The 15,517-nt window shown below is 50.6% G+C and overlaps 1 protein-coding gene across 5 annotated transcripts in view; it reads right to left on the bottom strand.

Moving 5' to 3' along the window:
- Positions 1-2,494: 2,494 nt before the first annotated feature.
- CEP72 (centrosomal protein 72) overlaps positions 2,495-15,517 on the bottom strand; it is a 38,837-nt gene continuing 25,814 nt past the window's right edge. For 4 of the 5 annotated variants that reach the window (XM_070476419.1, XM_070476421.1, XM_070476420.1 and 1 more), the window contains exons 8-12: positions 14,108-14,246; positions 13,452-13,648; positions 4,606-4,732; positions 3,746-3,857; positions 2,495-2,898 (exon numbers count right to left, since the gene is read on the bottom strand). In XM_070476419.1, the coding sequence (XP_070332520.1) occupies positions 2,724-2,898; positions 3,746-3,857; positions 4,606-4,732; positions 13,452-13,648; positions 14,108-14,246 (750 nt within the window). In that variant the 3' untranslated portion in view covers positions 2,495-2,723. The remainder of the gene's footprint in view (positions 2,899-3,745; positions 3,858-4,605; positions 4,733-13,451; positions 13,649-14,107; positions 14,247-15,517) is intronic. The other variant, XM_070476423.1, reaches the window with a different exon arrangement.

Genomic DNA, 15,517 nt, shown 5'->3' with positions numbered 1-15,517 from the left:
TGCAAACTCAAAACTGTAGGTGACATTAGCTGACAAAGCAACAGACACCGGAGTGGGCCGTGGCACCACCCGGCTCGGGGGGACACAGGAAGGAGCGGGGCCCTGCCCACGGCCAGGCTCGCCAGGGTCTTGGGCAGTGACCGGAGGAGCCCCTGGCCCTGCTGGGGTCACTTGGTCACTGGCTGGGGCACAGGCAACAGCACGTGTGTAAGGAAAGGTTTCTAGGACAAGGGAGAAAAATCGTATGGTCATCCCAACGTGGCAGAAGAGTGTCTTATTAATAAAACTCACCCATTTGTGATGACAAATTCTTAGCAAACCAATAACAGAAGGAGCAAGGTCAAAAAACCTATTTCAAATTTATCAGAGAAATGGTGAAAGGCCTCCTTGGTTCTGTATTAAGACAGGCACCCTCTACGGCCCCGTATAATCCACACTGCACTAGATGAGCCCACCGGCACCGAGAAGCCAAACTCGGAGCAAAACCAAAGCGAGCGCGTACAGTAAAACTGAGTGACGGCATGGAGCAGAGAGAAGAGCCACTTCTCATAGGAACCACAGCTGTCCTAGGGAGGTCAGGACACCTACAGGAAAACGGGTAAGAGTTTAACAGGATTGCTGAGTATAAAATTAATATACCAAAAATCAATTATATTTCCATATAATGAAACACATTCTAAAAATGTATCTTTTAGATATGGCACCACAAAATAAGAAAAACCTAGGAATAAACAAGAGGCAGATAAGACCCCCACGGAGAAAAGTATAGACGTGTAACAGAGGAGATCTGGTCAGTGGACACAGACCCTAGAGTCATGGCCTCTAAGGCCCACTCTTACCTGTGTCCACTCTTTCCAAGTGACCAACACGGTCTCAGACAAAACCCCAACTGAACCAGCTGATTGTAAAGTTCATGAAATTCTAAGGGTCACAAGTAGCGCAAACGTCCCGAGAGGGGATGGGAGGCCCTGACCTGCGGCTGTGGTGCTGTTCAGGGATGGATGGGATAGCGTGGGGAGCAGACAGAAACCACTCTGACTGAGCAGTCGTGCGAGTGATGACACTGGACAACCGGACCTACGTGGAGGGACCCTGGAGCTGGGCTGCTAACCCACACCACGTGCAGTCAGCTCCGGGGGGAGCACGTGTCTAAAACTCAAAACAGAGCTGTGCACTCTTTTAAAAGATACATGCAATGTGTTATGACCACAAAGAAAAATCATCATCAAAAAGACTGATTAACTGCCTCCTATTCAATTTTCTCTTCCTCAAAAGACACCATTAAAATGTGGAAAGGCTAGAAAGAACTATTTGCAAACATATTCCACAAAGTACTAGTATCCAGAATTATAAATAACTCCTACAAATAAATAAGAGACAGACTGTCCAGTAGGAAAACAGAAGGCTTGAAGAGGCCCTCCGGAGACCCAGGTGCTTGCCTGGGGCACAGGGGTGCAGGCCTCAGGGAGGGAGGCAGGCTCAGGAAGCTTCAAGTGGGGGCAAGGCCGGCAGGGGCCCCAGACCTGCTGGCAGGCGTGTTAACTGCCTCAGCACTGCAGTTTCCCAGGACCTGCAGTAAGGTTGTTCAAAATATGGTTGAACAGTTACATGAAACGTGAACATACGGGAAATAAAACCTTTACAAGAAAGGCTTCTTTCCTTTCTATAAAAGAGGACCAAATGGAATTTTAGAACTAAGAAATATAGAATCTCTAAAATTAAAAACTCCTTCTACAAGCCCACAGCACATCAGGCAGGTGGAGGAAAGGGCAGTGAGCTCTGACAGGACAGGAGAGGCTGAGAACCGAGGAGGAGATGTGAGTGCAGGGAAGTGGGGGCAGATCCAGTGCTTGAAGCGGCATTGTGGAGTCCCAGGAAGGAGGGCGGGAGGCTGGGTCAGGGGGGCCAAAACTCTCCCACGTATGATGAGAAATACAAACTCAGGTTCCAAGAAGCTCAATGCAGTCCAAACCAGAAACTAACGGCATGGTGACAATTTCCTACAGGTTGAAAATGGATTAATGCAGAAATCTTTAAATTAAAAAAAAATCTGATGATGACCCCCCCCCCTCCCCCAACTTCCCTCGGAAGTTACAAAAACAAAACATGACCTGTAGGTGGGTGATGCTCCCCGCCCGGGACCCACACAGCCCCCCATCTCCACCTGGAGCTCTGCCCCAAAATCTGCCACAGGCCATTTCAGCAGATCACGTCATTTCACCAAAGACAGCAAGTATCCCATGACATACGTTTCCACACTCAAAATCTAACTCTGTGCTCTGTTAGGACACAATTCTCAGAAATGCCGTGCAAGCAAGAGCCAGCACTCGTGCAGGCATTCCCCCCGTGGGACGCCAGCTCTGCAGACAAGTCTCCACAGCCCTAAGGGCGCCTTGTATTCAGTCTGGGTTCTGACAGTTCCTGCTCATCAACCGTGGAGCACAGCTTATTTCATAACAGAATTCATTGTGAAACTCAGTTACAATTAGAGCCATTTTCTAGAACAACGTGTTTATTAAATAAGGTTGTCTGTTACACAATAAATTATATTCTTTAATCCTAAAGACCTACTTTCTTACACTTTAGGCAGAAAAATGCAACATTTTCTTTACCTCAAGATAGCTGATGAAAAAGTAAAGATCTGACTGTCTGACACATGAAAGGTGTGGATGAATCTGTCTTTTTAGGACGCTTCAGGCCCTGAAAACACAGCGGAGAGGGGCTCATAGGGCGCGCGGCTGGGAGGCAGGCCTCGCGTCTCGGGGGCTGCTGGGGAAGAGCGCAAGCGTCTTCTTGAGCTCCTTGTAGCTCCAGTGCAGCTGCTCCACCTCGGCCTGGTGCTGTGCGCGCACCTGGTCCAGCTCCTGCAGCAGGCGCGCGTTGGTGCTGACCAGGGAGCTGGAGGGGCAGGGACAGCGCTCAGCCCGGAGCCCGTGTGCCCTCGGGCCCCCTGCCTCCTCTGCTGCTGCCCAGTGCCCCTCGGGACTGGGTCTCCTTGGCCCTGGGCTGGCGGGGGCCCGCTGGCCTGTGAGCTGAAGAGGTAGGGAGGGCCCTCAGCACTGACAACTCTGTTTCACTTCTAAAAAAGGCTCAAAGATGGAGACTCTTCTAGTTCCTGGTCAAACACAATCCTGATGTGGACACAGTAAACTAGAAGTCCTGATTCTGGGTCACTGGGGCCGTCTTTACCTTCGGAGGGATCTCGGGAGGAGGGTGGGGGTGGAAGGGCCGATACTGACTGAGGGCCTTCACGGCACCACTAGCAACTGATGGCGCAGGGCTGTGTCCTCCACAGAGCTGCCCCCAGGAACAAACCCTGCCTGCCAGGACAGCAGAGGGCCAGGTGGATGCCCAGCGCTGCCCATGGCTCCCAGAGGCACCGCAGCCCCACCTGCCCACACTAGGCTGTGGCGCTCCATGGCCGGGACCTGCCTGGCCCTCCCCTCTGGGTCAGGGGCTGGGGTGGGCAGGGGCCATAGCCCTCCATCCCCACAGGGTCACGGCCTGGCTCCACTGGCCGCTCCCTGGCCGGTGTCCCCTCTGCAGACCTCACCCCCTCTCCCCACAGGTCTCATCACGAAAACTGGACTAGGGAGTGAGGTGGGATCTCCATGTTCCAGGAGAACAGTTGAGAACCACACCAGGGGCCACGTGCAGGCCACCAGGCGGCACATTCCCCCCCCCACCCAGGAGGCTGCAGCAGGAAGGGCCTCACTGCTCGGGGGCCGGGGTCCGCTGGCGGCACCTGTGGCTCTCCTGCAGCATCTGCGTGAGCTCCTGGATCTTGTCGTAGTGCTCCAGGTGCTGCTTGAGCTCCACGAGCTCGCCTGAGAGCCGCTTCACGCTTGCCTGGAGTCCTGAGGAGACAAGGGTGGCCGTGCTCAGGGAAACCACTGCTGTGCTGGGAGACTAGACAGTTCTAGGGTGTCAGTGAGCCCGGGGAGCACGCGGCGAGGTCATCGGCGTGGACAGCGTGGCCCCTCCTCCTCCTCGTCCTACCAGGCTCAGGGCCAGCCCTGCTGGGGGCAAAGCCCCGGACCCCGCCCCCCTGGACACCCCTGAGGAGCACGTGTGGCAGGAGCAGAGAAGGGCAGAGCGGGCTGGATCAGCTGGATGGGATGGCCTTCAGGAAGAACCCAGAGCCAACATAGCTGGGGTGAAGGTCGGAGGGGTCGGTCACCGAGCAGGCAGGCCCGGCAGAGCCTCCACTGTGGCCGTGCTCATGCCTGAGATGCATCTGCCTGGCCCTTCAGGGAAATGCTTCGGGCCTCTGAGAGGTCAGAACGGAGCAGGTGCTCAGGCTGAAGCCCCCCAGGGGACCCTGCGATACCTCACCTACCCCAGGGCAGGCCACACCCCAACTCCAAGTCCCAAGGGCACGCCTGCAAAACTGGCAAAACAGAGTCCAAGAGAGGGAAGAGAGGAAAACAACATTGAGCTGGGTACGGACAGAGCCATGAGCAAGGAGCACTGGGCAGGGTCCTGCAGCCTCTCGGGGTCAGTGGGCTGGCCCGGCACACGCCTGCCCAGATGCGCTCACAGCTCCTGCCGAGCCTGGGCCCAGTGACACGGGGCTGCACACACGGACGAGAGCCGCGAGCTCACCGGAGATCTGCAGGTTCAGCGCGGACGGAGCATCAGCGGTCCTCACGTCTTTCTTCATGCTGAACAAAAGCGACTTCAAGCTACTGCTCTCCTCCAGAGATCTGTCCAGATGCTGCCTTAGGTAATCCTGGATGGAGCAATGCAAGCAAACAGGTCAAACTCTGCCCACCACACTGCTACAAAGCCGGCACCCCGGTCGGTCTCCCTGGATGCAAACAGTCCCAAACTGCACAGGGTGAGGAGAAGGGGTGCCACCTGCTCACCTGCCTAAGCCTCCAGATCCACGGTCCTGCTTCCAGGCTGCTCTGCCCCAAGGGACGACGCGGGAGCCGCTGGTGTGCAGACACCCAGCGGCTGCCGGTACCACGTCACTGCTTTCATGTGTCCCTCTAAAAGAGGCTGTGTGGGGCCTCTGTCTTGATGCAACAACGAGCACCAGACGTTTCTGACACTTGTCTCCAGCAACCTCCTGGCTACTGTCCCTGCTGTTCCACAAATGAGGGGACGGAGCAGAGGGTGCTCTCACCCTGGGAGGCAGCCCCTCTAAGCGGGCCATCCCCACCGCACACACAACACACAGCAGCCACAACGCGCACCCTCAGGGTGGCCTTCCGCCTTAGCATTCTTGTCAGCAGCTGTTGCGCTGTGACTCCCGGTACTGCCTGGAGTAAGTGCAGAGGACCCACACTCCCTTGAGCCTTCGGAGGCGACCATAGCCCTAGGTTACAGCCTGATGGCAACTTCAGGAGACCCCGAGTCAGACACAGAGCTCACCTGCGTTGGGCCCTGACCAGAGACCACACGGGGAAGCATGTGCTGTCTGAGGTGTGACCAGGGGGTAACTCACTGGGTAGCAACAGACAACCTGACACAGAGGGTTCGGCACCTGCTGCCTGCCCTACGGCCCATCCTCTCGACCACGGGACAGAAACCGAAAGCTTCTGCACAGCCAAGGACACCAGCAACAAAATGCAAAGCCAGCTTGCAAACTGGAAGAAATATATCTGCAAACCATTTATCTAATAAGAGGTTAACACAAAAAATACATAAAGAACTCACACAACTCAACAGTGAAAAACATCTGATTTAAAAATGGGCAGAGGATCTGAACAGACATCTTTCCAAAGCATACAGATGGCCAACAGGAACATGAAAAGACGCTCAGCATCACTGATCACCAGAGAGACGCAGATCAAAACCACTGTGAGGTACCCCCATCCTTGTCAGGATGATCATCATCAAAAAGACAAGTGATAGCAAGTGTTGGTGAGGGTGTGGGGAAAGGAGAACCCTACTCTGCTGCTGGGGGGGATGTAAATTGGTACAGCCACTACGTAAAATTCTATGGAGAGTCCTCAAAAAGTTAAAAACAGAGCTACCAGGTAAAGTAATTTCATTTCTAGGTATTCATCTGAAGAAAACAAAAACACTAATTTGAAATTATACTAAGTGTGATACTGTGATACTTTTAGCACTAAAGCGGAGCTAGTTGTTTTTTCCTAGTTTCATGTTGGCTTATTTTAACAGATGGAAGTAGTTACGTTTGTTGTAAGGTGTGTATGTAACCTGTGTTAACTTTGTGGTCTGAAGTGTTTAGCTATCAAGCGGATTCTTTAGTAGACCAAAATTTTCTGTCACTGAAGTGTTCTGAAGTATATACCGTGATGTTTAAAAGAAACACTTGTTAAAGCAAGTTTTCATCTTCTGGGATATACTTTTTAAAACTTCCATCCCCTGTAGTTATGACTGCATGTGCCAGGCCTCTAGAAGTTAGTGTGTTAAGCTGAACCAACTTGATTGGAGTCGCTGTCCATACATAGGGCTTGTTTTCCAAAGAAAAATATTGTTTAGAGTAGCAAACTTATAAGCCTGCTCAGGCATGTTGTAAAGCCGCTGGAAAAGTAACTTGGAGCAAGTTTTGTGAATGGAAATGTAGTGCTCAAGTCACATTCTGCTTTAAAAAGTTGTAACAAATACAGATGACTTAAAAAAAAAAAAAAGAAAATATATGTGGACCTCTATCTTCACAGAAGCATTACTCAATTTCCAAGATATGGAGCAACCTAAGTGCCCATTAACAGATGAATAGATAAAGATGTGGTATAAATACAATGAAGAAAACAAATACCACACGATCTCACTCCTACATGGAATCTAAAAGAACAAACAAACAAAAGAAGTGAAGCTCGTGGATGTAGAGAACTTGGTAACTGCCAAAGAAAGAGGACAGGGGTGGGAGAAATGGGTCAATTGTTTTGGTTTTCTAGTTTAAATCAACTGAATTTTTAAAAAATGCTACTGCAAAGAAAAGGCAGAGGTTGTTAATTAGATAAAAACAAAAGACCCAAGTGTATGCTGCCTCAAATATACCTTAAATATACTTAAAAAATACCTTAAATATAAGCACTATGGCAACACTAAGGTGGCAATGCTAACTAACATCAGACAAAGCGGAGTAAGACAGCAAGCACGCGTGGGCACAAAGGGGAAAGCGTGAGGGGAAGGACGGCACCCTCAGGGCGCTGACAGGAGTGACAGCAGGTGGGGGTCAGATGACGGCGCCGCCGCAGGAGGGGGAGGCAGAGGGGGCTGCAGGGGCGCACACAGGGCGGCAGCTCCCAGAGGGCTCTCCTGCAGACACCAGGCTGAGCACCCGGGTTGCCACGGCAGCTTGCCCGCAGACGGGGGCACAGCCATGGGCCCGGCCGCACGGCACAGGGTGGCCAGACTCACACCACCAGGCAGCCTAACTCCAGCACCCACACACTCAACCAGACGACACCCGAGCCTGACCACAACAGCAATTATAGTATGTGAGTCCAATCTACTTTCTTGTTATAAACTATAAATAAAACTGAAATAATAGAACACTCTAAATAGTTCCCACACCATTAACCCGAACCCTAGTGATCGGAGGTGAAAGCCTCTTGCACTGAGCGCATGACGGTCTCCCTTCCAAACCCGTCGAGGGGCCCCGATGACATCACGTGATCTGCACGTGCAGTGACACAATCACCACAGACAAGCCAGCACACACATCTCCTCACAGAGCAAACATATTTTGGAGATGAGAGCACCAGGACTCTGTTCTCAACAGAGCTCCAGGGTCAACGCGGCCTGGCTAACATGACTGTCAGCCACGCGTTAGAGCCCTGGACTAACCCCTATAGAATTGCCGCTCCGCCTGGGCCCACAGCTCCCCCATCTCCTGCTGAGGGTGACCATCGGTCTACCGGCTGCTTCCATAAACTCAACTCTTAGATCCCAGGTATGAGATCACAGAGGTTTTTCTTTCCATGTCTGACTAACTTCACTTAGAGAATGCCCTCAAGGTCCATCCAACAAGACCAACTCAATGGACACAAGTTTGAGCAAGCTCTGAGAGATGGTGAAGGACAGGGAAGCCTGGTGTGCTGTAGTCCATGGGGTCACAAAGAGTCGGACATGACTGAGTAACTGAACAACAACAAAAGCTAAATAACTGGAGTAGGAAACGGCAACCCACTCTGGTATTCTAAGCTGGAAAATTCCGAGGACAGAGGAGCCTGGCACATTACAATCCATGGGGTTGCAAAGAGTCAGACATGACTGAGCAGGCACACACAACAACAGAGCTGAATAATATCACATCGTATACACACATCACCTTTATCTATTTATTCATCAAAGGCCTCAGGTTGTTTCACACCCAGGCTACCGTGAATATGCTGCATGAACACGGCAGTGCATTTCTCTCTCTTGAGATCCTGATTTCACCTCCTTTGGATAAACACACAGAAGTGGGATTACTAGAGCATATGGTAGATGAATCCTGAATATTCACTGGAAGGACTGATGTTGAAGCTGAGGCTCCAATACTCTGGCCACCTGATGTGAAGAGCTAACTCGTTGGAAAAGACCCTGATGCTGGGAAAAACTGAGGGCAGGAGAAGGGGATGGATGACAGAGGATGAGATGGCTGGACGGCATCACCGACTCGATGGATACGACTTTGAGCAAACTCTGGGAGACAGTGAAGGAAAGAGAAGCCTGGCGTGCTGCAGTCCATGGGGTCGCAAAGAGTAGGACACGACTTAGTGACTGAACAACATGATGGTTCTACTGTAGGTTTTTTGAGGAATCCCCACATTGTTTTCCACAGTGTCTGTATCAAGTTACATTCCCGCCCACAGAGCACGGGCGCTCCCTTGTCTCCACACCCTCCACTTGCTGTCTCCTGTCTCTTGACGAAAGCCACTCTGCAGGTGTGCAGTGGCATCTCGCTCTGGTTTTGACTTGCGTGTCCCTGATGATCAGTAATACTGAGCATCCTTTTCATATGTCTGTCTGGCCACACCATGTGGCTTGTGGGATTATAGTTCCTGGCTGGGGATGGAACCCACACCCCTACAGGGGAAGCAGAGTCCTAACCATAGGACTGCCAGGGAACTCCCTTCCAGGAGTTTTACAGTTTCAGGTCTTATCCTTAAATCTTTAGTCCATTCTGAGTTGGATTTTGCGTGTGCTGTTAAAACAAGGGTACAGCACAAAGACAGAAATATAGATCAATGGAACAGAATAGAAAGCCCAGAGATAAGTCCACGAACCTATGGTCACCTTATCTTTGACAAAGGAGGCAAGGATATACAATGGAAAAAAGATAACCTCTTTAACAAGTGGTGCTGGGAAAACTGGTCAACCACCTGTAAAAGAATGAAACTAGAACACTTTCTAACACCATACACAAAAATAAACTCAAAATGGATTAAAGATCTAAATGTAAGACCAGAAACTATAAGACTCCTAGAGGAGAACATAGGCAAAACACTCTCCGACATAAATCACAGCAGGATCCTCTATGACCCACATCCCAGAATTTCAGAAATAAAAGCAAAAATAAACAAATGGGACCTAATGAAACTTAAAAGCTTTTGCACAACAAAGGAAACTATAAGCAAGGTGAAAAGACAGCCCTCAGATTGGGAGAAAATAATAGCAAATGAAGCAACAGACAAAGGATTAATCTCAAAAATATACAAGCAACTCCTCCAGCTCAACTCCAGAAAAATAAATGACCCAATCAAAAAATGGGCCAAAGAACTCAACAGACATTTCTCCAAGGAAGACATACAGATGGCTAACAAACACATGAAAAGATGCTCAACATCACTCATTATCAGAGAAATGCAAATCAAAACCACAATGAGGTACCATTACACGCCAGTCAGGATGGCTGCTATCCAAAAGTCTACAAGCAATAAATGCTGGAGAGGGTGTGGAGAAAAGGGAACCCTCTTACACTGTTGGTGGGAATGCAAATTAGTACAGCCACTATGGAAAACAGTGTGGAGATTTCTTAAAAAACTGGAAATAGAACTGCCATATGACCCAGCAATCCCACTTCTGGGCATACACACCAAGGAAACCAGATCTGAAAGAGCCACATGCACCCCAATGTTCATCGCAGCACTGTTTATAATAGCCAGGACATGGAAGCAACCCAGATGCCCATCAGCAGACGAATGGATGAGGAAGCTGTGGTACATATACACCATGGAATACTACTCAGCCTTTAAAAAGAATTCATTTGAATCAGTTCTAATGAGATGGATGAAACTGGAGCCCATTATACAGAGCGAAGTAAGCCAGAAAGATAAAGACCATTACAGTATACTAACACATATATATGGACTTTAGAAAGATGGTAACGATAACCCTATATGCAAAACAGAAAAAGAGACTCAGATGTATGGAACAGACTTGTGGACTCTGGGAGAAGGAGAGGGTGGGATGTTTCAGGAGAACAGCATTGAAACATGTATATTATCTAGGGTGAAAAGGATAACCAGCTCAGGTTGGGGACATGAGACAAGTGCTCGGGCCTGGTGCACTGGGAAGACCCAGAGGGATCGGGTGGAGAGGGAGGTGGGAGGGGGGACTGGGATGGGGAATACATGTAAATCCATGGCTAATTCATATCAATGTATAACAAAAACTACTGTAATGATGTAAAGTAATTAGCCTCCAACTAATAAAAATAAAAAAAAAATAAAAAATAAAAAAAAAAAACAAAAAAAAAAAAACAAGGGTACAAGTTCATCTTCTGCATAAGAACATTAGGTTTTCTCAACACCATTTACCAAAGAGATTACTCTTTCACCATGGTGTGTTCCTGGTGCCTTTGCCAAAAATTAGTTGATATCTATGTGAGGGTTTATTTCTGCGCCCTCTATTCTATTCCAGCAATCTATGCCTTTTTTTATGCCAGCACCATACTGTTTGATTACCACAGCTCTGTAACATAATTTTAAACCAGAAGTGTGATGCCTGAAAAACGATCTTTTTAAAGATCACTTTGGTGATTTGGGGTCTTTGTAGAACTAGAAAACGAAAAATACAAATGATAAAAAAAATACAAATTTTAGAATTGTTTCTTCTATTTCTGTGGAAAATGCCATTGGAATTTTTACAGGGATTACACTACATCTGTAGATGTCTTTGTTTAAGATCTTTAATTTTCTTGGTTAAGTTTATTCCTGTTTTATTCTTTTTGACACTATAAATGGAATTGTTCTGGAATGCTCATTGGTATAAAGAAATAAGAATGATCTCTGTTACGCTTTGTATTCTATAACTTCACCGAATTTATTCTAATTTTCTCTCATGGTATCTTTAATGCTTTATACATCATTTACAAGCAGAGGTAACTTTACTTCTCCCTTTCCAATCTGGATGCCTTATATTTCCTTTTCTTGTCCGCTTGCTCTTGTTAGTATACCTGACCCCTGAACAACGGCGGGTGGAGAGGGTAGGGGTGCCAACTCTCCTTGTGGCTGAAAACCCACAAATAATTTATAGTCAACTGCCCAAATCTGCAGTGCCGTATCCAAAGACGTAACCAACTTCCAGTTGTACAGTATTACTGTATTTACTGGGCCTCCCAGGTAGTGCAGTGGTGAAGAGTCCGCCTGCCAATGCAGGAGACACAGGAGGCACGGGTACTACACCTGAGTTCAGAAGGTCCCCTGGAGGAAGAAGTGGCAACCCTCTCCAGTACTCTTGCCTGGACAGAGGAGCCTGGCCGGCTATAGTCCATGGGGTCACAAAGAGTCGGGACACAACTGAGTGAGTGAGCACAGCACATATACCATTTACTAATAAAAAAACCTGCATATAAATGCATCCATATAGCTCAAACCCACATTGCTCAAGGGCCAACTGTCCTTCCAGTAGAAGAGACGATATAAGAGTGGACATCCTTGTCTCATACTAGATCTTACAGGAAAAACTTTCAGTTTTCTCCACTGATGGTGAGGTTGGCTGAGGGCTTCTCATAAACAGCCTTTATCATGCTGAGGAAATTTTCTTTTACACCTCTTTTGTTGAGTTTTTTTTAAAAATCATGAATGGATGTTGAACTTGGTCAGATGCTACACCTGCGTGAATTGGGCCAACAGTGTTTTATCTCTCCATGTGTTTATGTATCTGAGTAGACAGCTCCCTCAGGGGTGTGTACAGTCTTCTTGGTGTGTTGCTGGACCTGGGATGCTAGTCTTCTGCTGAGTCTCAGATCCATTAATATGGTGTGTCTGTGTATGGTAAACAACCGTGCTCTCCAGGGGACAACCCCTCGGGGCTGTGTACAGCCTTGTTCATGCACTGCTGTGCTTGGGATGCCAGTCTTCTGTTGAGTCTCAGATAGCGTCTGTAGTGTCTCTTCTGTGAGTCTTTGGTGTCCAGGTAATGCTGGCTTCATAAAACAGTGTCAAAGTAGGCTTCCTACTTCTATTTTTTGGAAAAGTTTGAGAAGGATAAGTATTAATTTTTCTTCGAGTATCTGGCAGAATTCAGCCATGAAGCCGTCTGGTCCTTGCTTTTGGGGCTTGTTTTCTTAAGAGGTTGATTACTGTTTCATCTTATCTGTTACTGACCCATTAGGCTTTATTTCTTCTTAACACAGCCTTAGTAGGTTATATGTTTCGAGGAATTTATCCATTTCTTCTAGGTTTTCCAAAATGCTTGTATCATTCCTTGACCTCATTTCTGAGGCATCCATTCTAACGTATCCTTTTTCAATTCTGATTTTGAGTCCTCTCTTAGTCTACTTAAGAGTTTGTCAGTTTTGTGTATCTTCAAAATCCAACTCAGTTTTGCTAATTTTTTCCTGTCGTCTCCTACTCTCTACTTATTTCTGCTCTGATATTTATTATTTCCTTCCGCTTACTTTGGGTTTAGCTTCTCTCTAGTTCCTCGAGTTGTAAAGTCAGGTTGTTTATTTGATATTTTGGGTAGGCATTCATGAAGACGGTCTCATGCTGACGTCACAGAGGATGAGGGTGGCCTGTCCGGCCAGGTCAGTGCCATGCTGGCTCTGGCTGCCCAATGGTGCCACCTGGCGGTGGAGCCCTCGCAGGTCCAACACAACACCCCAGCCGCGCGCTGGCCAGGGCAGGCAGGACAGCAGCAGGGACCCAGGTCACCCAGGTCTCTGCAACCTCCTTACCAGTCATCCCAGAGCCTGGGCCAGGGAACACCGGGACCAGAGAATCTCCCTCGCAAGCCCAGCCTCGCCCTCTTGCCTCTCTCAGAACAGAACGAAGCCGCCCGGGACAGGCAGAGCTGGAACTGGCGGCAATGCAGACGTCTGCAGCCACTGCCATGAAGGGTGCTGGAGCGAGAGCCAGGCCTGGTGCCTCAAGGGCAGCTGGCGTCCTGGACGGGGAGCCTGGTGGGAGAGGGGGCTCCTATTCTGCACAGGCAGCAGGGGCCCCAGGGTGCCTGACAGCTGCCAGGGGAAGCAGAGCTGAGAAGCTGCTCTCACTCTGTGAGGTCAAGGCCGTCTTGGCCCTACTGAGAATGGAACTGACCATGTCCTTCCGCGTGTCGCTGAGCTCCAACACCACCTCAGCCATCTGCAGGCCGTACTGCTGCTGCAGCTCAGCAAGGCGACTGTGCAGAGACTTATTTTCCAGAGTCAGGGAGCTAATTCCTTCACGCGCAGCTGTCGAAGTGTCCTGAGTGGCTGTGAACTCTTGAGCAGATGACAAAATGTGTCTCGCCTGAGCTAAAAGAGACAATGTTCAGAGGATGAGTGTAGACAAAACGTGTTCAATGCATTTTGAAAAACACAGGCTGCACACCTCAAAAACACTGACGGGTATGAAGACTAGAAAAGGGACACGTATGCCACTGAAATGGCCTTGTCAGGTCTGTTTACCCCCAGGACTGGATGGGGACGACAGGCAGACAGCAACAGCTCTAGGGACCCAGAGGAAGGAGCCAGCATTGCTGGCTGCCGATGCCTTCCAGGAAGCTGGGCACCAGCAGGTGTGGAGCAGCAGGCACTGGCCACTGGCGCCTCCTCATCTGCCCCTCCGGAGCACCCTGACACCCTGAGCAGGGCCCTCGGGACGCCACCACAGCCCAGAGGGCAGTGAGGCCAGGGACGGGGCCAGAGAGGCCAAGGGACCAGGGTCCAGCAGTGGGCACAGGCGCCAGCCTGCAGAACCCTGGGCCAACTCACCAAGGAAGACTTCACTGCTGTGCAGGGACCCGCGGCCATTCCAGTGCATGTCCACCAGGTCGAGGAGCGCTTCCAGGATCAGCATCTCCAGGGTGGCCTTCTTCCTGGGCAGCACAGCGGAGTGCAGTTTGGGACATGCCTGCCCGGAGACAAACCCACCCTTGGCTCCCGTGCCTGACTCAGCAGGTGCGATGCAGCATCAGACTGCCACCTCGTCTGCTGCCTATGCCATGGTGGAGGGTCACACCGCACACACCTGCAGGCGTGGTACATGGGACTTGCCTCCCTACCCCCTGCATGCCTGTCCACGTCTGTGGGGCGGGAAAACCATCCCGCAGCGGGAGGAACGGCTGAGCTGTGGCCTGTGTAAGAGTCAGGAAACCAGGCGGTTCTGAGCAACGGCGTCCTGGGCCCTCCTGACCAGCCCCCGCCATTCTTGCGGGGTGGGAAGGAGACAGTCTCAGCCCGAACGCTCACTGGAGTCCCAAGGCCCAAAGTGTGACTAGCGCACACAGGCCCAGAGGGAGGGCTGGCTGGGCAGGTGCCGCACCAGGCTGCCAGGCAGAACCCTCACAGACCCACTTGGGCCCGACTGTTCTGGGCCCACAGTCACTGGCATTTCCACCAGTGCTCCCTTTAGAAATCTTTTCGTCAATTTTAAGGGATCACTGCAGAAAGGGCACTGGCTTCTGCCCTCCGGCCCACTTCCTGAGTGTCCAGGAAACATTTCCTGAGAAGCGGGGATTTAGTGAGTAAACGCCAGCAGGGCCAGAGCTGGGATGAGGCCCGGTGCCCTCACTGTTAGACAAAGCAAGGGTTTCCTCATGAAGAGCCTCTGGGACAGCCAGCCAGACCCGGAAGAGGGTGTGGGAGCCACCGGACCCCTCACTCCCGCCACCCCCCACCCGCGGGAACCCAGGGTACGGGACGCACAGGCCCATGAGGGGCCATCGGGGCTGGGCAGCTGTCCCCTGGGGCTGGTCAGCATGGAGACGCTGAGGCCAACAGCTGGCCACAAGCAGCGGAGGGTGAGAGCATCCAAGGGCACCAGCATCAACACTTCCGTCAGAAGCTGCACCGACGCAGCCTCAGGAGCGGGAGCAGAGCCCAGTGGGGTCAGGCTTCTGCCTCCCAACTGAGGAGCGGGGGCCAAGTCCTCTCCAGGACAACCACTTGGGGCCACAGTGCTGGAAGGAGGGGCACTGCAGGCAGCATCCCCTCGTGCAAAGTCCCAACCCCATAGTGAGGGGGGTCCGTCAGGGCGGCTCTGCCCACGGTTAATGTCCATTCAGGGATAAGAAAGCCCCAGCACAGTCCCAACTGGCACAAACCTCTTATTTTCTCTTCTTCCCTCAGTCCAGTGAGTGACTGAAGATGCAAACAGACCAGCCACGGAAGCAGAACTCAGCC

The sequence above is a fragment of the Odocoileus virginianus genome, chromosome 14 (assembly GCF_023699985.2).
Source record: "Odocoileus virginianus isolate 20LAN1187 ecotype Illinois chromosome 14, Ovbor_1.2, whole genome shotgun sequence".
NCBI classification, from domain to species: domain Eukaryota; kingdom Metazoa; phylum Chordata; class Mammalia; order Artiodactyla; family Cervidae; genus Odocoileus; species Odocoileus virginianus.
This window is presented reverse-complemented; position numbering and strand designations above follow the sequence as displayed.